The 24,986-nt window shown below is 37.2% G+C and overlaps 1 protein-coding gene across 2 annotated transcripts; it reads right to left on the bottom strand.

Annotated features, from left to right (window-relative positions):
- Positions 1-1,395: 1,395 nt before the first annotated feature.
- LOC109058357 (sodium-dependent noradrenaline transporter-like) lies at positions 1,396-23,357 on the bottom strand. 2 transcript variants are annotated; one of them, XM_019075559.2, is made up of 15 exons: positions 22,984-23,357; positions 18,094-18,508; positions 16,821-16,952; positions 16,251-16,488; positions 9,851-9,989; positions 9,515-9,649; positions 9,241-9,344; positions 7,432-7,556; positions 7,128-7,240; positions 6,860-6,988; positions 6,308-6,407; positions 4,655-4,755; positions 3,313-3,480; positions 2,604-2,675; positions 1,396-2,492 (listed from the first exon to the last, which is right to left on the bottom strand). In XM_019075559.2, the coding sequence occupies exons 2-15, from the start codon at positions 18,368-18,370 to the stop codon at positions 2,469-2,471; spliced, it is 1,857 nt and encodes a 618-aa protein (XP_018931104.1). In that variant the 5' UTR covers positions 18,371-18,508; positions 22,984-23,357; the 3' UTR covers positions 1,396-2,468. The 2 variants fall into 2 exon arrangements, with proteins under 2 accessions (XP_018931104.1, XP_018931105.1); XM_019075560.2 differs by lacking the exon at positions 22,984-23,357 and adding an exon at positions 18,754-19,317.
- Between the last annotated feature and the right edge of the window lie 1,629 nt (positions 23,358-24,986).

Raw genomic sequence — 24,986 nt, forward strand, 5'->3', positions numbered from 1 at the left:
TGTCAAACAGTATTTAATCTAAATAAGCTAAACCGCTGCCTAGTGTATTGTAAACACTGTGAACATTGCTGCTTTACATGGTCAACTGGACTGTCTTGGGTTTAAAATATGATGTTCTATGTCTTTGATATGTTGCTTTTAAATCTATAACAAAATCTTTCTCTTGAAGGGGCAAAAACATTTTTGTGCAAGGTATTCAATATGTCATAATAATAATTGTTGCTCTGATCCAAGGGATGCCACAAGTAAAACTTAAAATGTTGATCCATTGACTCAATACATTAAAATCCCTCAATCTCTCAATGGGATGCTTTAGTCATGTAGAACGTCCCTGCACTCTCTTTATGAGGATGAGTTGCTTAGTGATGGGAAGTTTATGGCTAGGTAAGGCACTCACACAGCGGTGTGTCTGCTTTGTGAGGTGTGTCAAAAAGAAAAAAGATGTGCTTTTAAAAAGTGCTTGGTGGACCCTTGATATAAGCCAGCTGTTGCAAAGCCAAACCATTCTTGGGAAACAAGGTAAAAACTCACAGCTGCGCCCTATCATATACTGTAGCAATGGCTCAAAACCTCCAAACCTGTTACATGGCATGAAAGATTTCTTGGAATATCAAGGGGGTTTCCATTTCTCAGTGTGTTACCTAAACCTCTATAACTTGCACTATGAAATAGGGTGTGAGTTAACCTGTCACACCCACTAACTCCATATAAACACACACTGAACTTCCCAGCCATACAGGATAATATAGCTTCAGAATGATTTTCTGCTTACATTTTCACAAACAACGAGTTATTACCATAACAAACAAAACTAGGACAAAAAAATTATAAAAAGTAAAATACCTGTTTTACCCAAAAACTTAAGTATTTTGAGGTCTTTTGAGAGTTTGGACTAAAACCTAAGGGTATGATTTAAAAAGAAGTACAGGCACAATATTTATTTTGCCCTATAATATAAAGTGGGTATAGAAAAGAATCACCCCCTTCAAACTCCCCTATATAAATCACAATAAAATAATTTTGTTGCTTTGCAGCCTGAAATGAAGACAGATAGTCTTTGTTTTATCCAGCTGTATTTTGACTTTCATCTGTGATCAGCTGTGGTCATTTTGATTAGCTCAGCATGAAAGAGCTTTCCTGGAGCATTTCAGTCCTTGGTAGTGTAACTGAAACAAACAGTATTTCAGCAGTATTTAGTTAAACCACCTTTTGCTTTAATTACAGCCTTTACTCTGTTGGGATGTGTCTCTGTCTCTACTAAATTTGCACATCTAGACTTTGCAATATTGCCCACTCTTCTTTGCAGAACTGCTAAAGTTCAGTTAAATTTGATGGTGAGTGTTTGTGGACTGCAGTTTTCAAGTCATTCCACAGATTTTCAGTGGGGTTAAAGTCTGGGCTCTGACTGCAAAGACATTCACCGTTTTCTCCTTCAACCACTGTGTGCTCAGTTTTGCTGTGTGATTTGGGTCATTGTCATGTTGGAAAGTAAACCTTCTTCCCATTGACAACTTTCTGACAGAGAGTAGCAGATTTTCCTTAAGAATTTGATGGTATTTTTCCTTCAAGTGCTCCAGTCTCTGCTGTAGAGAAACACCCTCATAACAGGATATTACCACCTCCATGCTTTACTGTAGGAATGCTGTTATTCGGAAGCTGAGTTGTGTTAGATTTCTGCCAGACATATCATTTGGTGTTGAGGCCAAATTAAATTTTAGTCCCATCTGCCTCTGAAACTTCAACGTGCATTTTGGACAGATGTGACTGCACGTGGCCTGTCTTGAGGAGTGGCTTTTCCTCCAGTTCTCATCCAGTTTGGAGTGACGTCCTGATCCAGGGAGGGTCTGTGTTTTTCCAAATACATTCCACTTCTTAATAGACTTCACCGTACTTCTAGGCATTGATGAAACCTTTGAATTTATTTTATTTTATTTTTTGTATCCTTCTCTTGACTTGTGCCTGTCCACAACTTTATGCTGGAGATCTTCTGATGGGTGCCCATAGATGATTGCTTCCGTTGCACTACCAAGGACTGAAATGCTCCAGGAAAGCTCTTCATGCTGAGCTAATCGACATGACCACATCTGATCACAGATGAAAGGCTTTGTGTGCCATTGAGAAGGTGATAAGCTACATCTATTCTGTTTTTTATTTGACATGTTTGTTATATATTTTACTTGGATTTTAGATGTTGCACTAAGTAAACACAGCTGCATAAAACAAAAACTGTGTCCATCTTCATTTCAGGCTGCAAAGCAACAAAATGTGATTACATTAGGGGGGTGGGGGGTATTCTTTTCTTTACCCAAAATGTCAACCACTGAACTCATGGAGCAGACTGGACAGTACAGTGTGTGTATTGTTGGGGAACACACAAAGCCAACACTCCACTCTACTCCACTCTTCTCAGGGGACACTTTTCTCTCTCACGCAATAGCATTTGATGGCACTTCCACCTGACCCCTTCATCAGATGGATAACCAATGTCTGAGCTGGAAAAACAAGACAAAATGTACAATAGAAAAACTGTGAGGATTTTTCACTGTGACATGTAGTTATTTTAAAATAACTGTTGGTAAACACTACCTTTAGCATTTTCTTACCTTGAACTGCCTGACATTACCCTCTTTCACCAGGTGATGTTCATGTTCTGGAGTAATGCCGTAAGCTATCCTCTGCAATGGAGGACATTAAAAACAAAAATTTGGTCTAGCAGAAATAAACACTCAGCAATAATGAACCATAAATTTAAACAAAAACCTAATTATCGGCTCAGAAACAGATGGCAATGTGGCATTTTATTCTGCATATGTTAGATGATTTCTAAAGCCATTTAAGATAGCATGCTGCTTGTGGAAAATATGAGTGTAAGCACTGAGCCAGATGTCAATAGCATGTTTGTGGCTTTGGGAAGTGACGCATTTAGAAATGAAAACATCTCTCAGTTTTAGGACCACACAGAGTCATGAAGCAGATTTAAGTTATGGACAGATTTAATGAGGGCATTCAATGTATGATGAGATAGAAACAAGGAATCTGTTGGAGGTTCTGCTAGAAGTTATATCTGCTGGAGTGAAAATTTAAGAACTGGACCTAAGAGCTACTGTATATATGAAACAGTGAGTCTGAAAATGTATGTATATATCTTATTTTTTCTTCTCTCTTTTTCTGTTTTCAACTATAAATATGCCTCTTGCCAATGTGTGTCTGTGTGTACCCATAGCATTAAACCATATTTTTGGGAAACATTTATAGCATTTATAACTTGCTGTATGTAAAAACAATAGAAGTCCTTATTTAGTGTTTACTAACCTCCTTGAAGGTGCCTGGCAAAATAAGCAGTTTGTAGATGGCGTAGATTGGTACAAACAGCATGGAGGACAAGGCTATGGACCAGCCCACCATATTAGACCAGCGAGGGAAAATATAGTCATCATATCTCAGGTCGCCGGAGGTAACAATGCTGGCAATTACCGCAAGCTGCACAGAAAAGAAGTCAGGAACTACAGAAACAATAAGAGTGATTCACTATTCTATACAAAGGAACCAGTTTTGTCAGCATAAGAAAATAAAGCAAGTTATTTTTACTGGTTGAAACTATTCCAATTGTTTCCGCTATGTTCCAAGCACAACTGACCTATCGGTAAGCCCCGCCCCCCCTTAGTTACTGTTGCTCACTCGGACAAATAAACGGAGTTGCTCACTGTCTTACAAGGACAGCTGTCAGTGAAAACCTTCTTCCGAGGTGTTTCTGATAAAATTGGGACACAGATGGACCTTCAAGTGGGACTTAAATATGCAATGGAGGGATATATAAAAGATATTACAATAAATATGTAAAAATACAGATCAAAATGCAAAAGGGATAATTATGTTACTGTCGTCATGATCGCAATGACAACATCCCAGATCAACACCGTTCATATACTGCAGAGTAAGATCAAATTAATTTACATTTAACCAGATTAATATGGAGAGGCACTCTCATATAGACCTTCGTTTATGTGTTTTTGACTTTCACGGCAAGGTATATTACATGAGAATAGTTCGCTATTTAGATTTGTACCTTAGCATGGACTCACTAACTTTAACGCTAACATTAGCTAGTTTCAGCCAGAGATACTTTGCTGAAGCCAAGATGACATTAACGTTCTGCTTGAGCAGCTGAAAAGTGTAACTTAATGAGAGTATGACAACAAAAAAAAACATTTTTGTCTTCATTGTGATTGGGGTTAAACGCTTAGGGACATTTTGCTCAGTTTTGTTTGGGTTTAGGAAATGTATTAAATTCTATTGCCCATCCTCTTAGGATACCTGGAATCAGTGTTACAAGTACCCTAGGCACATCGTTTTTCCATTTTTTTTAGCATAAACACCATCAAACCGATGAAATCTTCGGATCTTCTAATGTTTTTATATGGCGCTGAAACCTAAAGATGTCTGGGTTCTGCTCCCCATGCAACTGATACTTGACTGCCATTGGCTCATCTGTGTTTGAGGGGAGGGGCTTACCGATATTAATTGAGTAAATTTTTAGGTTAACGGACAAAAAAGATTTAAAGTGTAATCTAATCAGGGGAAAGACAGATCAAGGACACATTCCTTAAGAGTCAAATTGAATCAGGTGTTATGTTTATACACCCGTTTCACTCACAAGTAAGAACGCTGGACTGACGAACTTCCAGCAAAGCCTCCAGTAGATCCCTGGTTTGAAGCCCATCATGCGTTCAATGTCCTCACTAAATCTGTCCACGCCTATGGTACAAACGCACACACACAAAAAAATGGCATCATCTGGACATCATTTTAAAATAAAAGTACCCTGAGACCTTTCTCTGAATTGAGGCTTCGTTTATTACAATATTAATGATGATCTGAACACTGTGTACTGTAATCTTAGACAGCACTGTTTTCAAAAGTCATATAATACAGTGTAAAGTAGAAATTAGAAGTTTTGGATCTCAGGAAGTGATGTATCAGTATGTAGCAATGATAATCTTGACATTTTAAAGTCCTGAGGCTTTAAACTATTTGTTTATGCTTGCTCTTTGGGCGAGGCAGGGATACTTCATATTCATGAAGTAGCCATGGATCTTGCATGAGTAAATGTATGAAGAATATTAAAGACAATGTTTTGGAATGTACAGTATGCAAAATTTTTTTGTTTGTTTGTTTTGATTCACAGAATACACAGGAGGACCATAATAAATGACCTCCCTCTCTTTACATGAGATGTCTTGCAGTATCTAGGACTGCATATGCTTTGGAGTAATTACAAAAATATATAAAGTTGAGAGAAATTATAATTTTTTGGTCAGTCTTCAGGCTTTCATTGTCCGTGGGTTCATAGCTCTAATCTTACTCACAATGTAATGCATTAGTGTGTTGAGGCTGAGTTACAGACAAGCTAAAAAAGCAGTGTTTCTCAGTCCTGGTGGAAGATGTATTAGCTCCACTGATAACTATTCAAAAGTAGCTGTGTATGCATGATACACACTATGTGGACAAAAGTATTGGAACACCTGAATATTACACCAAAAGGGACTTCTATGACATTGCAATTTGGAGTGTCTTTCCACAAGAATTTAAAGTGTTTCTGTGGGAATTTGTGTCCATTCATCCAGTAGAGCATTTGTGAAATTAGGTGCTGATGTTAAATGAGAAAGACATGGCTCATCATTTCTGTTCCAATTCATGCAAAAGGTGTTTGATAGGGTTGAGGTCAGAGCTACACACGTGTGGGCCAGTGAAGTTGTTCCACACCAAACTCATCCAACAATGTCTTCATGGACCTTGCGTTGTGTACTGGGGCAAAAATCATGCTTGAATAGAAATGGTTCTTCGCCAAACTTGTTCCACAATGTTGGAAGCATAGCATTATCAAAAATGTCTTGGTATGCTGAAGCATTAAGATTTCTCTTCACTGGAAGTAAGGGGCCTATCCCAACACCTGAAGAACAGCCCCATACCATTATTCCTTCTCCACCAAACTTTATAGTTGGCACAGTGCAATCAGGCAGGTAACATTCTCCTGACATCTGCCAAACCCAGACTCGACTAAGTCCTAAGACTTAGGAGAGTAAAGAGACCTTTCTACTGAGATTTATGCCTATAAACTGCTAGTGTCTTAAGGACTGTTCCACAGGTGCATGTGGAATAATTATTTGTGCAAATACGAAATGTACTAAACCTGTTACAGATTGCAGAAAACATTGATTTTACTTGTAGAAGCAAGAATCTCAGTCAGTAGTGAGTCAGGAGTGGAAGATGATCTTTAAAGACGAATGTTTGTTTTATATCTGCTCACCATAGAACCACGATACTCCAATGGCCTCAATCAGCACCCCAAATAGAATGGACGTCCCTGCAGCATACCTATCCAACAGGGTCAACACGAAGATCCCTCCCTGTCATGACCGAGATATGACAAAGACAAAATACTGCTGAATAAAGGACTTCTATTGATTAATTCATAATTGTATTGCTTGTATGTTAATTTGTGAGTATTCATCCATTTTCCCTGTTCGTGATATTAGTAATCCAAAAAAAAAAAAAAAAAAAAAATCTGCAAAGTGCTGTCAATAAATGTTGAAATGCTCCACAGTGTAGTTTCAACTGATGGGATCACATGCAAATGGATCACACCACTGATGTGGAATAAATATTATACAGTAAATACAGCAAAATATACAGTACGATACAATCCATCTCAAAAGCAAATTAAATAGGGATTATATATATATATATATATATATATATATATATATATATTATATAGATTTTAGTAATTTGATGTTTATAATATAAACAAGTATTTTCATATTGTCACGCTACTAAAAAACAGACCCAACAAACTTACATTTGTGATGCACAGAAGGGCTATTAGGAATGTCCCAAATGCTACAGCAAATGTAAATAATTTTCTATTTCTCTTCAGGATTTTGAAGTCATCTGACAGCCCAGTGATCACTGCCTCCATGCCACCCATCTAAACAGGACATTACATTAAATAAAGGGAATATGCTTTAGAATCCTAGCATTTTTGTTGAAGTATCAATTATTAGCAATTGCATTGTTTTTGTCTATTAAATTTTATGTGAGAAATAACAAGATTACTTTGTACTCACAGAACTGTCAATTCCAAGAGTCAGAAGCATAATGAAAAACACTATCGCAAAGAATGTGGATCCAGGTAGAGTTGAGATTGCTTCTGGGTAGATAATAAATACCAGTCCAGCTCCTGCACACAGATATAAACAATCACCTCACAGATCAGCAAAGGGACACTGTACAACTCCAGAAAAATAACATTGGTTAACCACAAAAGAAGAAAGAATAGTGCATGATGTAAAACTGAGAAACATGAAAAGGTTGAGTAATACACAAAGGTTCAAATAAAAACAGGACAGTGAGGTTGTAGGAGTCACAGACCTTCAGTGGCCACGTCCTTTATGTTGACATGATGCTGATGAGCCATATACCCCAGTACTGAGAAGACGGCAAACCCTGAGAAGAAACTGGTAATGCAGTTTATAGAGCTGGTCAGAATAGCATCCCTGCAACAAAGCACAAGATAACAGTTTACAATACACCAGATGTCTCAAAACTGCTTGAACACTGCTTGAATCCACAATGAGTTGATGCCAAAGCTGTGGCTTATCCCCACTGTGGATATGCTTTGAGTTCTCATTTAGACAGTTCCTGTGCAGAGGAACTGTGCATTGTAAAGCTGAAGTTTGGCATTGTTTTTTGAAAGCTTGTTCCCTTGTTCTCACAATGTTTGCCAGATGCAATGACTAGACATTACAAAAGCCTAGTTCATAACCAAACAATTTATACAAAAAGTGGATCCAAAAAGAAAGAATACAACAATTCACGATTTTAATCATTTCAAAGTGTGTCCTAGGGTGGAACCATTCAGTGTAGTCTGTAAAGAAGCGCATAAATCTCAGCAACCATCTGCTTGCAACATATTGTCATGGCGGCCAAATGCTGAAGAGGTGAAAAACCCTGCTGAATATTACACTTAAATTACATTTAAATGTAAATAATGTGAACATGAATATTTCAAACTGACATTTTCATTGGTTTTCTTTATTTTCTGTTAGAAACAAAAGATAATATTTTGACATGACTGTAGATTTGAGGTCTTAGTAAGACATCTGTGCCCTGGAGAGCAAAAACCTGTTGGATCAGTAGGGTTCCAGCTTTAGACGTCAACATATTGTGATGTGAAATCAACAGTGCTTACTGTAAGTCATTAACATGCTTTAGATGTGTACATTAACAAGGCATCAAAAGAAAATGGCAAGCATGTTTGAATATTAATCTACTGTCATTTTACCCAAAGTAGGCATTGATTTTAAAGTGAATAAATGAATCAGACTTCAGTCTTTTGCCTCTTTATACCTTCAAAACACTTCATACATGAAAGGAATCACCTCATCCACTTCACCCACTTCCAAATATGTAATTTCCATCTCTGCAATTACTCAAAAAATGACAAGTTGTGTCATTAATTGTATGATGAGGTTAAATGCTCAGTGCACAACTGAACGAGTGTTGAAACATCTCAATCTACAGAGACACTAGTTGACAAGAATATTGTACTATAACCAGAGAAACTTTACAGACTGATTTTTTGACTATTGGGATACACAATGCCCACAAGGTGACTGCCACCTGCTGGCCCCACTAACAACTTTTTCTAACTTTTGATCTCTGGAAACAACATGCTGGTTTTCTCATGAGAACTTTAACCCATTAGCAAGCAAAGCCACAGCTTCACCGCATTAGCAAATTGAAATGTCTATGGGTTAACAGATCAGGCAAAAACTCATTCCAAGTCTTCAAGTAAGCTATTGCTCACACTGGAACCTGTTTGTAGTAAGAATCGTTCCATCATATAATTCTGAAGAGATGTTATTATTAAGGCCAATTCACACTGCACAGACAGACGCAGACCAATGCCTACGGTCAACAGATTACAATATGTCACTTCTCAGACGACATTCTCAGACTCTACAAGTTCAATCGGCGAAATCAAGCGCCAACTAATGCCAACAGATGTAACACACAACAAAACATCTTTTGGCCTTGGTTGGCGCTTGAATTTGCTGATTGAACATGTAGAATCCAGCAAAACCTGGCGAACATTTCTGTTGCCGTTTGTCTGCGTCTGTCAGTGCACTGTGAACAGGCCTTTAGAAAACGTACAAACTTATGAAAGATTTGTCATACCTGTAGCAGTTATTGTCAAATTTATTGTAGCTCGCAAAGGCAATGAGGACTCCAAACCCGGCTCCTAGAGAAAAGAAAATCTGAGTAGCTGCATCAATCCATACCTGCAGCAAAAAAAAAAAAAAGAGTGACAATCCATCTACAAAAATAAAAGTATGTATGACTACTGTACTGTATGTATGAAGTATGACTACTTTTTAAAGATCCATGATATAAAGGTATATATCTGGAATTAGTTCATAAAATAGGTCGAGCCCTATTAGCATGAACTTACTTGAGGATTATTGAGCTTCTTTAGGTCAATGTGGAGATATGCCCTAATTCCATTCATTGCACCAGGGAGGGTGATGCCTCGAATCAGCAACACCAGCAGCACTATGTAGGGCATAGTAGCTGTAACATACACCACCTGAACACACACTCACACCCACACACAAATAAAGAGCCATTCATTTTTGGTCCAGTGCCTTGAGATTGCTTTTCAATGACAAATGCTATATAAATTGAAAATATTATTAATAATCACAGATAAAAATGTGTTTAGATTCAACATAAACAGAATGACCAGAAACAAATACTATCATTTGAGATTTTAGCTGGAGTTTTGCACCTTTCCAGAGGATTTGACTCCCTTCCACAGGCTGAAGCAGAGGATGAAGACGACCAAAATAAGGCAGAGGGTGAGCTCCCAGCGAGGAAGACCCAGGTCATTGATGCCTTTACTCTCATGAATGTGCAGCACTCTGCGCCTGGAGGAGGAGAAATGGTAAGTGAGATTAAACAACTACTTCAATGCATTGTGTTCATAGTCACACTGTCTGAATAGAAAAAAAATGTTGAGAAATGTTGTGTTGTGTGCCTTGTTCAAGTAGTAGCAGTAGTAAAGGAAGTGTCCTGGGCCACAGTCCTCCTGGAACCAGGAGATTCTTTGAAGGGTTTTCCTCATCAAATTATGGAACACTTATCATTGAATCTCCATCCATCCATTATTATAATGTTCTCTATTCTTAGTCGTGCTCCAAGAGCATAGTGTAAAAAAAAATTGTCTGCACACAAAAAGTTTTTTGAATAAATATATGCTGCCACTATGCAGAGTTACAAACCACTGAAATTCTAGTTAGACTCTAGGGATTATATAGGAGCTACCTTGCCACTTGACGTCACTGCTCTTATGATACTGGAAAAGGGGTTATGTATCAAAATAAAAGTGATAAAAGTCAAAGTATGATAAATCCTTGCTCCAATAACTGAAGATCCTATAAAGAATCTACAACTACAGAGCATTTAGTCCACTCCAACTCTGTCTAGGGAACTGTATCTTGTTTTTATAGCACATTCTTACACCCTTTAATGTGTTTATATGTTATGCTTACGCTCACTCTCATTTTACGGCTGTTTCCACTAGACTGTCCACTCTGAATTGATGTTTATTATATACTAACTCTAACCTTATGTTCAGAGAAACTTAAATAGATTTGAAGAAAAGCATTTGGCTTTAACTAGTGTAACAATGGGAACTCAATAACTAGTGTGCACTGGATTCAAATGTAGTGTCTGTAAAGATATTGTTTTAAAAGAAAACAGAAACAAGAAAACAGAATAAGATCATCAAACAATGTTACTGTGTAGAGCTGACAAAGAGCACTGGAAACACACTGGGGTTACAGCATATACATAAAGCCTAACTGGATATGGGAACAGGTAAGAACAATCACGAAAAATACAAGAGGAAAGAGGAAACCAGGTACAACTACAAACTAAGAGTCCACATAACAAAAACACACAGACACAGAACCATTACAACTAGTAGAGCTAAACCAGTACAAACACACAATCTCAATACTGTATGTGTCACACCCCCTGCTGCGTCAATTGCTTCAAAAGATTTGCCAGATTGTAGATTGCCCATAAAACCCTTTTCCCCTCAGGTTCTTGCCCCCCAAGAGGGATGACCTTTGCTTTTAACATATAACAAGGTTGAATAATGGTTACGACCAAAGGTTTCTCAACCATCCAATGATGAATATTATTGCTGGTTTCTAGCAAAATATCTGGATACACCCAGTGAAAAGAGTCTCTGTAGAATGTGATCTAAATGATTCCTGTGCTGCACCTCCCAGTGAGTTTCAAAGAGCAGAAACAGTACAGGCCATTGTTCTTATATTATAAACAAACCCTTAAAGCACTGCCAGAACATTGCTGTAGTCTTTCCTTCTGAAAGACGTATCTTGTAAAGGAGAACGAATGCTGCTCTGTTTGAACACGCTTTGAGTTTAGAAGCCATGATGTGAATTAAAGCAGACTTGATCCATGTCTATTTACTTTGAAAACTATTTTAAAGACTCAGAATATTAACCTTAGGACAGTTGTCAAATGACTAAATGTCATTCCCACACGATTCCTATTTCGAATTTCTGATCAGCACAACTGATTAATCTCCCATATGTGTGATAATTCATATTTCTGTGTGTTTTAAAATATGCCATAGCATTATTTGATGATGTTGACATCAGTAAAGTATTAAATCTGGATCAGATGCTGCAGGTTTGGTTTTGCAAACATTCATACTAAGATGCTTGTATTTAAAATGAAAATTTTAAAGCTGGAAAGAGCTTGAGAATTGCTTAACTTACTCATCAAACAAGTCATTTGGTCATGCATGGGAATAAGGGAATAAACGTGAGTGTGAAGTCTACAGAAACATGGATGTTGAAGCCATCGTGGCTGAGTTAATGAAGAGAAGGAAAGCCAGACAAACCCTCAGGGCTCAAGAGACGGGAGACAGTCCAATCCCGTCATCATTGCCAATAACATCACACCGGGACCTGTCCACCCGCCTGTCCTGCTACAGTTTGACCTTTAATCCACTCTCTGTGACATTTCAGTTGACCCCTGGCCCTTTAACATACCTACATACAAATCTCTCGGTTTATATCAGGCTGTCATGACAATAAGTACTTTTACAAATAGCTCACTCACATTTGATTATTCATTTACTGGAAGGGCTTTTTCTCTAATCCTTTAGTAAATAAAGTTTTGACCAGATCTTTAAGAATTACATATGTGTGTTGCTATAAAGTAAAAGTACAGGCAGCAATTCTAACAGCGCACAGATTTTAATCTATACGCTGAAGACAACAACAGTGCATTAGGGGGTTTCCAAAGTCATCTTTTGGCTTGCTCACCAGGAACTATTCTACATAAAGCCGCTTTCAGAACAAAATGTTATTCAACTAAAACAGACATGACTTGACTAGTGCAGTAGACTACTGGTAAAATAAAACCTTCAACGTGACTATACAATGCCTACTGTACATACTGCACTATTCAATAAGCACAAGCAAAAAAAAAAAAAAAAAAAAAAACATTAATACGACTGAATCAGGAATGACTTCTATGGGCACTTTTTGGTTATTCTTTGACGTTGGACTTTCACATGCATTTTTATTATGCCTTGTGAAGAAAACTTAAACAAAAATTTACATTTTCTGAAAATGTACTCACCTTCAGGCCATCCAAGATGAGTTTGTTTCTTCATCAGAACAGATTTGGAGAAATCTAGCATCACTTGCTCAATGGATCCACTGCAGTGAATGGGTGCCATCAGAACGAGAGTCCAAACAGATTATTAACATCCACCAAAATACTTGTTTAGTACTGTTTTGGATTGTATTCGCTTATAAACAGGGCTTGATCTGTGCATAATTCTGTCCTGGTTCAGATGACACAACTTTTTTAAAGGAGAAAGCAATATAGAGGAATTACCCATCTTAATGATGGATTTGTTTCTTACAAACACACTGCTTTTTGTTTTAACAATATATTAATTAATAGATTGGATTTGTGTGGGTTACTTGTGGATTATTGTGACATTTTTATCAGCTGTTTGACTCTCAGTCTGATGGGACCCATTCACTGCAGAGGATCCATTGGTGAGCAAGTGATGTAATGCTAAATTTATCTAAATCTGTTCAAATAAACAAACAAACTCATCTCAGCTTGACTTGAATGGCCTTAAGGTGAGTAAATTTTCATTTTTGGGTGAACTATTCCTTTAAAGGATCCCATGCTTTGTTATTTGCCAATGACAAAATTGGTTACTGTTACATGACAAAAGTAACTGCCTAAATACATAGTCCAAAAACACACAAATAGAAACTCCTGGACACTTCAAAACCAGACATAACCACTCCTGTCATTCTGAGGGGAAGATCTTGAGCTTGAGCTCAGTCTCAGTGACAGCGGTTAGGTCAGGACAGATGTGAGCACAGCCTCCTCTAATTGAATAATTACATTTAATTGGCGAGTATCTTGACAAGCATTCCCTCTAGAGCTCTTCGTACATCTGATGTCCTGTCCTTGCCAAGCTAAATCCAAACACCTATGATTTCACCATATCCTCAGCTATGTACTCTGATCCAGACAACGGTCACAGAAGAGAACTCTGATGGCATGTGGGGTCTCATCACAGCTTGCTTAACTCTCAAGCAAATTCTATTTGTTTTCATAACAGGCACCAGAATGTCCTAAAATGTGTTTGTGAAACCGCGCATTCGTTGTGGTTATGGACCCCTCTGGCTGACACGAGTTCAGCCCTGTTTATATTTTTAATATTTCATTTCCTTCCTTTTATTTTTGGAATTATTAAAAACAAACAAGCACCGCAAATAAATAGCATCTGTAACACTTATAACCTTCATTTCACATTTTTTAAAAGTATTTACTAAAACACAACCATTTGGCACTTTTAATAAATCATGATATAAAAAAAAAATTCAAATAAAATAAGCACGCAACAATGAACCTATATTCTAAGGGTTCACTATTATGCTTGTTTGATTTATTATTTTAATTACTTTTAATGATTATTAATTGAAGGCCCAATAAGTATGGTGAAGATCTTTGTCTCGGCTTTTCAAATGATTATATTTTTTCCTCTAAATCCACTATTTCTGTCTTCATGACATCAGTCTGTTTTTAAATCTGAGACTGTGTGTTATGTACAGTAATAAGATTTCAGTAATGATGGAATAATTCGATTTAGGACACCCGCTGTGTAAAACAATACAACGGAGCAGTAACGGTTCATTAGTCTCAACAATCAGTGATTGACTCGAAAATGTCAAAATTGGCAGAGACAGCGTATAGTCAAAGGATATGTGGGTGGCAAGCTGATGAAATTTGCTTTGTTGAGCTTGTCATATTTTGCTTTTGTCTGGTTGTCGGTTGTTTTAGAAAGATGTGTGGCATGAAGGGTTCGTGTAAGACCAATAAACTTGACTGGGTTTTTATCAGGGGCTTCTGGATTGACAGCTGCTGGTTCAACACCACGTTCTGTGATTGGTTTCTAGCTCTCCCCATCATTTTAGCTATTCTGAGCAACACACTGCTTAATCTAATATTCAGTGTATGGCATACCTGCTGAGCATGTGAGTCTGCTGTATACGTGACAGTAATGAATATCCTCTAGTGCTCTGTGTGCTGTCCCATGATGGCAGGATTACTGGTGGCCGAAAACTATTATAATAGAGTGGCATGAGTGGGGAAAAGCAGAGGAAATGACAGCTTTCCACATCCCCTCACACACAGAAGATAGCTGGGGAAATGACACTTCAAAGCATTGCTGGTAGCATAGGAGAGGGAAAAAGTGAGAGAAACAGCTAAACAGACAGTGAGAACAAGACAAGCAGAGAGTACAAAAAGCAGTAGATCACCAAGAAAGACAGGAAAAGGGGTTGAGGGTAGGATTAATTAAAATATATCATATATTATATGTATATATACGATAGATAGACATTTGGATGCACATCCACATTCCACAGTGATGTTAGACTCTTTAAGAGATTTCATAATATACAAACATGCATAAGATGTGAGCAATAAATTTAAGGAATAAAGACACGGAAACCCTCACTAGAATCTGATGACGTGTCTCTATGATTTTGTCCATAACTGATTGTAAACAAATCATCAAGTGCTGTAGGTTCTTCATTGTTCCACACATTCTTCTGGTTTCCCTTGGCACGAGGAGCCACATTTTCCCTTAGACACGGAAAAAGACTGCTTTTCTTTGAAGTGCAAGCGGCTGCCTCTCTTTCAGTCTACATCAAGAGTTTCGAGTGCCGCATACATGTTTCAGTGATTCTGACCTAATTTTGAGCATTTTTAAGCAAAATTGTTCACATCAGATTAGCTAATAATTTTGCATGTGTTCTACACCAGAGCAGCAACAGGGTACAATACAATATTTACTCATGATTATCTCATGATGTTCCAAATCTATATACTTTACTCATCTCTGTGGAACACAAAAGAAGATATTTTAAACAGAACCTTGAAGGTTTTTTTCTTTTTTTTTTATATACATTTTTTTTTTTAAATAAAACTATAAATAAAATTACTCAGAATATCTTATGTTCCACAGTAGAAAGAAAGTCCTACAGGTTTGGAATGAAATGAGGGTGAGTACAAATTGAATTTGTAGGTGAACTTTTAGAAAAAATTAAAGATCTCAGCTGGGCTTGAGGGCCCCCAAAACTCTAAGCAGCGAACAGGGATAACGGAATGATTGCTCCATTAGGCGCCATTTCAGCAAGACTCCATAGGAAGCAACCAGTAATTGGTACAACATGACAAACTCGAACAATGTCGAAAAACATCACAGACATTGTGACGCATAAGGAAACACCTGACTAGTAAAACAGCTGAATCATTCATAACTGATTTAGTAAGTGGAAATGTTAATGTGTTTGGGACACCTATAAGACAAAATACAGTAAAAACGTTTGTTTAATAAATGGGATATTCATACTTTTAAGCAAATCTCGAGCGAAACGCATGCAATTAAATAGAAAGCCTATCAACTGTCTGCCTGAATTCTTTTAATTGACACTAATATTACGTCAGACTTTGCATTCCCAGACATTTTCATGATACTACTATACAACAACTCAAGTACAAGGGCAAGGCCACAGAGCGAAAAAAACAACAAAAATAAATGTAAGACTCACTCGTAGAACTCTGCAGCCGGTGTGTTCTTGTACTTGGCATAGGATGTTCTGTTTCCCAAGAAGGTGCCATTGATGTGTTGTGGTTCTGTGCAGTTGGGGCTGTTCCACGGGTTATCACAATTGAGCCAGGGCAGCTCACTTGTCAATGAGGCAAATAAGTAATACAATGACCAAGCTATGATGACATTGTAGTAAAAGCCCACATACAAAGCTATGATGATCACAGTGTAGCCAACACCTGAGGAGGAATGTCACAAATATTTTGTTATTATATGTGAAAAAGTTTTGCTTTATCTGTTTCTGGCCTCTCTTTGCTTCAATATATGAAATTAAATGTGTGCGCACTAACTTCAAAGTCCCAACAGAGTCACTCTATAACCTAGTTCACTGCCCCAATGAACACATTTGTTGGCTTTTGTTGGACCATTGAGTAAACCCTGTTTGTGTTTGTTGAGTCAGTGTAAAAATGAAACATCCAGAATGGGCAGTGAATTAATTAAATGTGTTGAAATGTGAGAACCTGGTACATTTCATCTCAGCATCTTTTATGTCTACAAATTTTGTGCATACCTTTAAATATAGGGCAGATCTTCCAAACTGTAGCTGCTCCTTCTCTGTTATACTGACCCAAAGCAAGTTCCATGTAAAACAGGGGCATCCCAGCAATGAACAGGAACAGAACGTATGGGATCAAAAAGGCACCTGAGGAAACACATTAAACAATAGGCATTTGTCACTGTATCTGCTAACATAGTGAATAGTCAATCAAAAGTGGCGTTAGATCCAGTTTGACATGGCCATAGTTCTTAACTCCGGCTTTGCATTATAATGTATTCAGATATAGAAAATTCTTCATGGTTAAACCTGTACATAGAGGTGAAAAGTCAAATGAAACTAAAATGTCACGTTACCTTCTCATGAAAGTTTCTGGCCCCATGACCTTAAGTATGTTTTCAAAATCAGAAATCTACCTGATCCCTGCTATATTTGTCTTTGCTCATGAAGTTTTTATACTACAGTTTTAATTTATGAAAAAAAGTGGTTTATTTTACTAAATATACAGCAGGCTGCTGAATATTGTAATGCATTTAAATTAATGCATTTTTTTTTCACAAAAACAAACTGTGAAAAATGTTGCAGTCATAAACACATTTCTTTCTCAAACCTGAGCAACATGTGAAAAAAAAAGTGAAAAATATATTTTGTTACTCATAAATTATAAAAGATAACAAAACTTCTAAACAACAGCCCACTAGTAGTTAATGAGTTCGCTGACATTCACATCTAGTTTAAGAATGACAACATTCAAAAGTCCTGGCAGCTCCAAACTGTACGGTATGTGTCATTAAATCATATAATGTTGACTGAAAAGTATATGTAATGCTTTGTTAAATATATAATAAAAATAATAATAATAAAAAAATCTTTGTAAACTATAGAGTAATTCATATTTTTACAGCTAAAAAAATATATAGATATATATAAAAAAAGTATAATCTTTCAAAATATATTTCTTTATATATGTTAAGATACCAGTTCAAATTAACAGACTAGCATTTTTGGACTATTGTTTTCTTTCATATATGCGCTCACTCATAATAGATTCAACTCAAAGAATTTCTAAATCACTGAATGTGTTTTAGTAACAGTTTGAGACTTAATGCGTATTGTACAAATATGCAATTCAAATGAATTTCAAAGGCAATAACAGCGTATGTGAGTTTGTAAGCTACTCCCCAAAATAGTTATATATCGAGAAGCCCACATTTTGTTCATCCGAGTTCGTATTGTAAAAAGCAGTGTAAAGGGTAAACCTCAGAATAAAAGGAAGAACCGATCTTACCTCCTCCATTTTTGTAACACAGGTAAGGGAACCGCCACACATTGGCCAGGTCAACAGCGAAGCCTATGACAGAGAGCAGAAAGTCCATTTTCTTGCCCCAGGTCTCCCGGACCACATCCTCACCGGAGCTCGGAGAGGCCACAACAGAGGAGTTCGTGTACTGGACCCCGTTCTGCTCCTTCACCAGGATCAGCTCAACTTCCTTTTTCTCCACGTTAAACTGTTTCAGCGGGGCCACCGAGGACAGTTTGTGCTCCGGCAGGACTTGGATATTCATCTTTGTGGAGCAAGTGAGGTGCGTGCCGCTCGCGCTGACGATAATGATGCTGATGATGCTGCTGCTGAGGATGATGATGAATAGGAAACGCTACAGTTACTCTCCCGGTAAGGTAGATCGTCGCCCACCTTTCATCAGCTGAAAGAAAGAAGAAATTAAAGTTTACTGTTATTGTGAGACATTAAAGCATTCCATGCTCCATACGGTTAACCAACCGAGCGCACAAAACGTTTTACAATGAATGTGCGAAAGCGGTCTGTCACGGTAAACGAGGAAAAGGAAACTTTATTTCCGTTGGACGCAACATACTTCATGGAGTAACTGTATATGTCTGCATAAAGTGTTGCTTTTCGAGTCTGTAATATATAAAGAGGATTCTGTACTTGTCAACATGAGGGGGTCCTTCCATGATCCGTTCCTCCTGCTTGATCAAGAAAACGGGAGAGTGCCGCTTCTCACGAAGTTTTACTCTCCCCTCCCTTTCAGCTGGAGGCTATAAATTGTTAGCATTTAAACCAACATCCAGTTTCTCCACACGTGATATTTTCTACATGATCATCATCATCCTTGTCTTCTTAATATTTTTTGAAGCTTCCTCTCCGCCCCGAATGTCACAGTCATCTTCAAAAACGCGGTGCGCCACCGCTGGACTTAAAAAATGAAGCATCTTACGCGGTGCTTTTCTTTCCTTTTCTTTCCTTTTCACCCCAAAGTTTTTCATACATATATTCGTAATGAAACGCAGTATATTATTGAATTGTTATGTAATGTAGCCTATACACTCCCCGCTAAGAGTGTCTATGAGCAAACAGAATATAATAATAGGACGTTTGTTCAAAGTTAGTTAGTTGAATGTTCGACTAGCGTTTTTAAACATTACTACTTTTTCAGAATGTTCAGAGAACTTTCAGAAGTAACATTCTCGTAATGCTTTTGAATGTTGAGAGATCGTTCAATAAAGTTTTCATAACTTAATGGGAAGATTAGCAAAACGTTCTGAGAACATATTTTTTTGTTAGCTGGGACGACGCCCCTTAAATAACTCTTACCAGAACATTTTTGTTGTTGTTTTTTGCTGGTGACATGTACATAATATACAATAAAATAATAAAGACATAAATATACAATGTCATATTGCTAATGTGTCATGTGCAATCTGCAAATGCGTTAAGATCAAGCAGCATGTGCCACATGCCTCTCTGGATCTGTCTTTGGATGTGCCACAACTTCCAAAGGCATGTGCCAGTGGCACCAGTGTGTAAGATGCCACTAAATGTTACAATTCTTCTCTAAAAGGAATGTTTACATAGAAAAACAATTAAACATTGTGCAGTGGGAAATACAATTTTTTTTTTTTTTTTTTTTTTTTAAAGGTGGTTTTTTTTTTTTTTTTTTTTTAAAGGTGTATAAGCAGTTGTAAATGTAAAATATGTTAGATTTATGTCGTATGAATCATCATCTTATTAAGTTGTGCATGATTTTAAGCATATGTTCAAAAATACTGCTCACTTTCCCCCTACAATTAGAAGGGTCAGATCACACACTGTGTAATTTGTCAAAAAGACTTAAAAATATTACATCTATGTTTGATCCATCTCCCATCACTTCTACAATTTTTTTTAAAAGTCTGTTTTTATTCGCCCTTGAGTTGCCTGTTTCTTCTCTCTTCTTCTACATAGATTCAATTAGTTGTTTTCTAAGAAGCAGTGAAAGCATTGTGTTCCACGTCTAATCCAATTCCACACCTGCTTTAGCCAAAGGCGACGATTTCTATTAGATATGGGCAATCAGTTCATCCCATTAAAGTCAATGGATGTCCCCTTAAAGCTCTTCAGCGTTTCTTTTATGAAACGTTTACAGACCTGTTTTTGTGCAGTTTTGTACATATTCTGGTTCAGATTAGATAACAAAAGTAAGGAGCAGGGTTTTAGAGGCCGATTTATATGTTCCTTAACACATTCTTCCCCCAAAGGAGCTGGAATCTCTAATTTCTATTTCAGTATGTTGCCATACATGTGGGAAAGGGTGATGCTAAAGAAGGTCACCTTTAGAGCAAAGCAACCTTTCCTTGAAGCATGAAGGATATTTGCATATTCTGTATCGATATTGCAATTAGTCTCCATTTGACAGGAGTAAGCGCTGGGATTCAGGGTAAAATTCATAAATATTATTTTTTTATGAAACCAAACCAAATGCCAGACAGTGCCAGGGCTCACAGTAAAATATCACTTATTGCACCAAATAAAGACCTTGATGTCAAGATATTAGTATTCCTGAATTCCCCTAATTATGCCATTTCCAGTTCTGTGACTGATCAATATCTTGAACATGGGGTCATGTGTGTCATTCAAGACTGATGAGCTAGGTTAGTTTTACCCTTTACGTTTTCTAATGATTGTATTTACATGTAGACTGGATATAATCTTGGATCAATAAATCTACTTTTCAGTGCTTTACAAAGCATATATTTGAACATTAAAAACATATTCACATTCACTGAGAGAAAATATTTGATCAAAAGCAAAAGTGAAACATTCAGAGTATTAATTAGTTTTACTATTACACATATTTGTGATCTAATAAACAGCCTTGGGGAGCATAAGAGACTTTTCAAAAACATAAAAAAAAATCTTTTAAACACTAGTATATATATATTCAGAACAATATAATGGAAATTTCTTAGCAAGAATAAGTTATTAACGCCTTGTCACAAGGAATCTACTTAACTTCACTGCATTGGGCACTATATTACTGTACATCATCTTTTTATGAACAAAATACTACAAGTCATACAAAAACAAGAACAGGTGTGGTGATGATATGCATGAAATTGAATGTTGTGCTTTGCTTATCCTGTCTGAGAGGATAGACTTGTGCAAATGAGCATGAATTCACCCAGCGGTTGGTGAAGGTTAAAGCATGTTTTATATGTGTTCTCACTAAGAGGAACTTTAAGATGCTTCTTGCCAAGGTCAGGAGAGAGTTAGCTAAGGTCTAAGGGAGAGAAAAGAAAAAGGAAAGATGCAGTATGCTGTCTCCTTCTAAGGGAAAAGTATTTGCTGTATACGTTGTCTACACATGCAATGGGAGTGAAGGGTCTGCGATTTGCAGCTATTTTGCAACCCGTCAATTAGCAGTGTAGCCTGTCGGCATTGACCTTTTCAGACAAGCCCCCGATCAGCCCCCTCATCTATTCCAGCAATGATAGCCCAGCCAAAGCCCTAACAGCTAACTCTTGTTTGGTGTTGTGCAAATAAAACCCGATTACTTGAGCTGATTGTCCACAATTTGACTAGGCAGACTCACCTCAGGCTGAAATAAAAATGAATGCTGCAATATTGTGAGCAAAAGAAGGGAGAATGATAGCATGAGAGCAAGAAGGACGGACATGGAGAGAGCAAAAGACGGAGAGAAAAAAACAGTAACAACGTGACTTAATTGATTCCCTGCAATCTCAACAACTGTGATTAAAATGAAATGCCCCCCTCATGTTTGAAAAGGTTAAAACAAATTGACGGTGGAAATCACAGCTGGTTATCACAGCGTGTGAAGTGAGTGTAATCCCATCCTTCATCCTGCTTTATCGGATGAGAGAGAGAGAGAACATTAGCTTCCCATAAGACATCATCATATCATCGTCCCAGACCTGCCCTCTGATGATATTATATTGTCAAAAGCACTCTGTAAGTCACTCGCAGAGTACGCTTACTGATTAACTTGGTTTTGATATACTGCAGCTCAGCACAATAGAAGGTACCTTACAGAAGCCACTTAATGATGAAATTGTTTCTCCTTTACCAACCTCCTTTATAACATTAAAAAGGACAGATATTTCATCCTATGTTGATGATAAGACGTTGGCAGGCACTGTGTTTGACTTTATGCTAAATCAATGTAATTCTAAGGCCCTGTTCTCAATGGTGGTCTGGCAATGGCTTCGTCCGTAAGCTGAAAACAGAGTTAGGAAGGAAACAAGAAAGATCTGAATCCTATAGTGTCTACTTAGTAAACTTCATTTGCATTGATATTTGAATGCAGCATAGATTTATCCATCACTGTCTATGATATTACTATCTGTAACAGGTGAAAGGTCTGAAAGTTGCAGTTGGTGGTTAGTTTGTGTAAATGTATATATTTTTGAACATCGTGAACTACTGATTTCATTTATGGCAAGAAATTATTGTTGTGGATAAATATATAATTAGTTATCACCAAAGCTCTCTCTATTTTTCTATTCACTACAAAACTTATCATTAAAAATTATGCTGTCTTAGAAGCTTGTCGTTTTGTGAGGTAACAACGTGCACAAACGCTGCCTGAGAAATTGCTCTCATGTCAGCGAGGCAAAAAGTCAACTGCCCAAGCATTTAGATGCAGAGACAGGGTGTCCTGTCATTTTGAAGAAAATTAATATGGGGAAGTTTCACTTTGATGCTTGTGAGGGGCACCCACTGGCAGACGAGCCACGAACACTTTTTTATGTTCTACATTTCATATATTTATATAACATATATTCGACATAAAATAAATAAATAAATAAATAAATAAATAAAATAACAAACAATAGTCAAAAAAAAACAAAAACAAAAAAAAAAAAACAACGAAAAACATACCTAATGCAGATAACCGCCTCTTAATCCGATTTGCGTAGATGACCACTGTCTTTCTTTCACTAACTCTTCTTTTCTGGTAGTTTTAAAGTCAAATCGTTCTCTAGCTGTCCTGTACCACTGAAGATCGGAGACAGATTCTCCTTATAACTGAGAAACTTTCTGATGTAGCTGAACCAGTGGGCTGCGTGAGTGCAAACTGCAAACTTCAGTAGTCATAAAACGTTTGGACATTCGTCCTTCCGTAGCATACTTCATCTTTAAGTTTCTCAAGAAGAGTAATCGGCGATGCGATCGCACATTTCACAAGCCGAGGGTGACTCTTAAGGCTTGCGTAGGCTATGCATCACACGCCACACTCAAGCCTATCGCTTCAAATCGCCGGAGCAATTCAGCCAGAAATGACTCAGTCCACCACATTTTATTAGCGGGTTTATAAAAAAAAACCCAATAGCGAATATTTGTTAACTTGCTTAAGTTATTATTGGCTCTCGTTCAGCTCCGCCTATGTGTCAAATGGACGCTTTATGACAACTATGCGCCCTCAATGGAAAGTTTTCCGAGACCGCATTGATGCTGACTATACTGCGGACTTCTACCTTACAGTCTGTGATGTTATGTCATCAAAGTGTAAACACTGATAACAATGGCTTATGCTGCTGGAACAGGGCTGACTGACTAACAGCACAGCAGGTGAACCCCTCTCCCCAGACCTCAATTATATGATATTTTATAATCACTTTTTTTTTCTTTTCGTTTTGTACGCATGCATTCTGAAACTCCTATCCACACTCTCAAAGACAAAAGCAGGAGTATATCCACTTCTATAGATGCACATTCACAGAATTTGCACATTTACTAAAGATTTGGAACAATTTCTTTAGAAACAAGGAGCGGTTTATGAAAACGATCAGCTTACTGTATATACTAGGAGTTGCTGTCCCCTAGTGGAAGTTTTCAGTATGAAAGTATTTGTTAGCAGGCTGCTAATCAGCAGTTTTTCTTTCATATCTCCTGATAATTCACAAGAGTGTACAAACTCTTCTAACAAGTGTTCATGCACTCAAACATAAAAGGGACAACAAATACTAGTTAAAATTCAAAGGATTTTTTAAAATTGCACAAATAAAAAAAGGCAAACTTTGCTGTGTTAACAAATTCATAATTGCATCCTGCATTGATAAATAAATATCACTGCAGTGGGATAATTTGGAACCAAGCCCTGTGGTGCATGCTACTGTGGGTGTGTTGCCTGTTTGCTCACAAATTGGCCTATTTTCAGTGGATGCAACAGAGTATTAGTCGAAACAAGCAGCAGGGACAGAACGCTAACTCAGCAACATCCCCTCTCAATGGGAATGCAAATAAAAACAAGATGCAAAGAAAAACCTTTGATTCCATTCACTTTATGTACCAAAGTCCCCGAGGAGAAATGAAAAATATATATATATAAAAAAATAAAGAAAAAGAAAGGGAACTTTGTATTTGTATAAGAATCTCTTTTGTAATATACACCGCATTCCAAATTATTAAGCAAGTGATATATCAATAGGATTTTGGTACAATAAAGAGTCAGATTTTTGTTTGTGTGGTTTTTCACATCTTTTAGGATAACTGGTATCAATCTCAGACAGATTTGTTCAATAGTTTGCCAGGCCTTCTTAGGTAAATGGAAACCCTGCAAATTATTAATCAAGTCACAGTTCTCATGAAATATGGTGAGGAAGAAAGATCTTTCTGAAGATGGAAAGTGTGAAAAAGGCATCAAAACAAACTATATTTTACAAAAATCAAATAGAAATTATTGAACATTCAAAAGATTAGTGAGTGACTTAGAACACAGAAGATCTTGGTCAGATAAAGATTTATTAAGGAAAGTTTCTGTCAAACAAATGAACTGTATTGTTATACCAGCTGTAAAAAAGCCACTGCTGAGCAGCAGACAGGTGTTTGAAGCTGGTGGAGTCTAAAGATCCTCTCCATGCAGACTGACAGTTGTGTGTTAA

This window comes from Cyprinus carpio, chromosome A7, assembly GCF_018340385.1.
Source record: "Cyprinus carpio isolate SPL01 chromosome A7, ASM1834038v1, whole genome shotgun sequence".
NCBI lineage: Eukaryota > Metazoa > Chordata > Actinopteri > Cypriniformes > Cyprinidae > Cyprinus > Cyprinus carpio.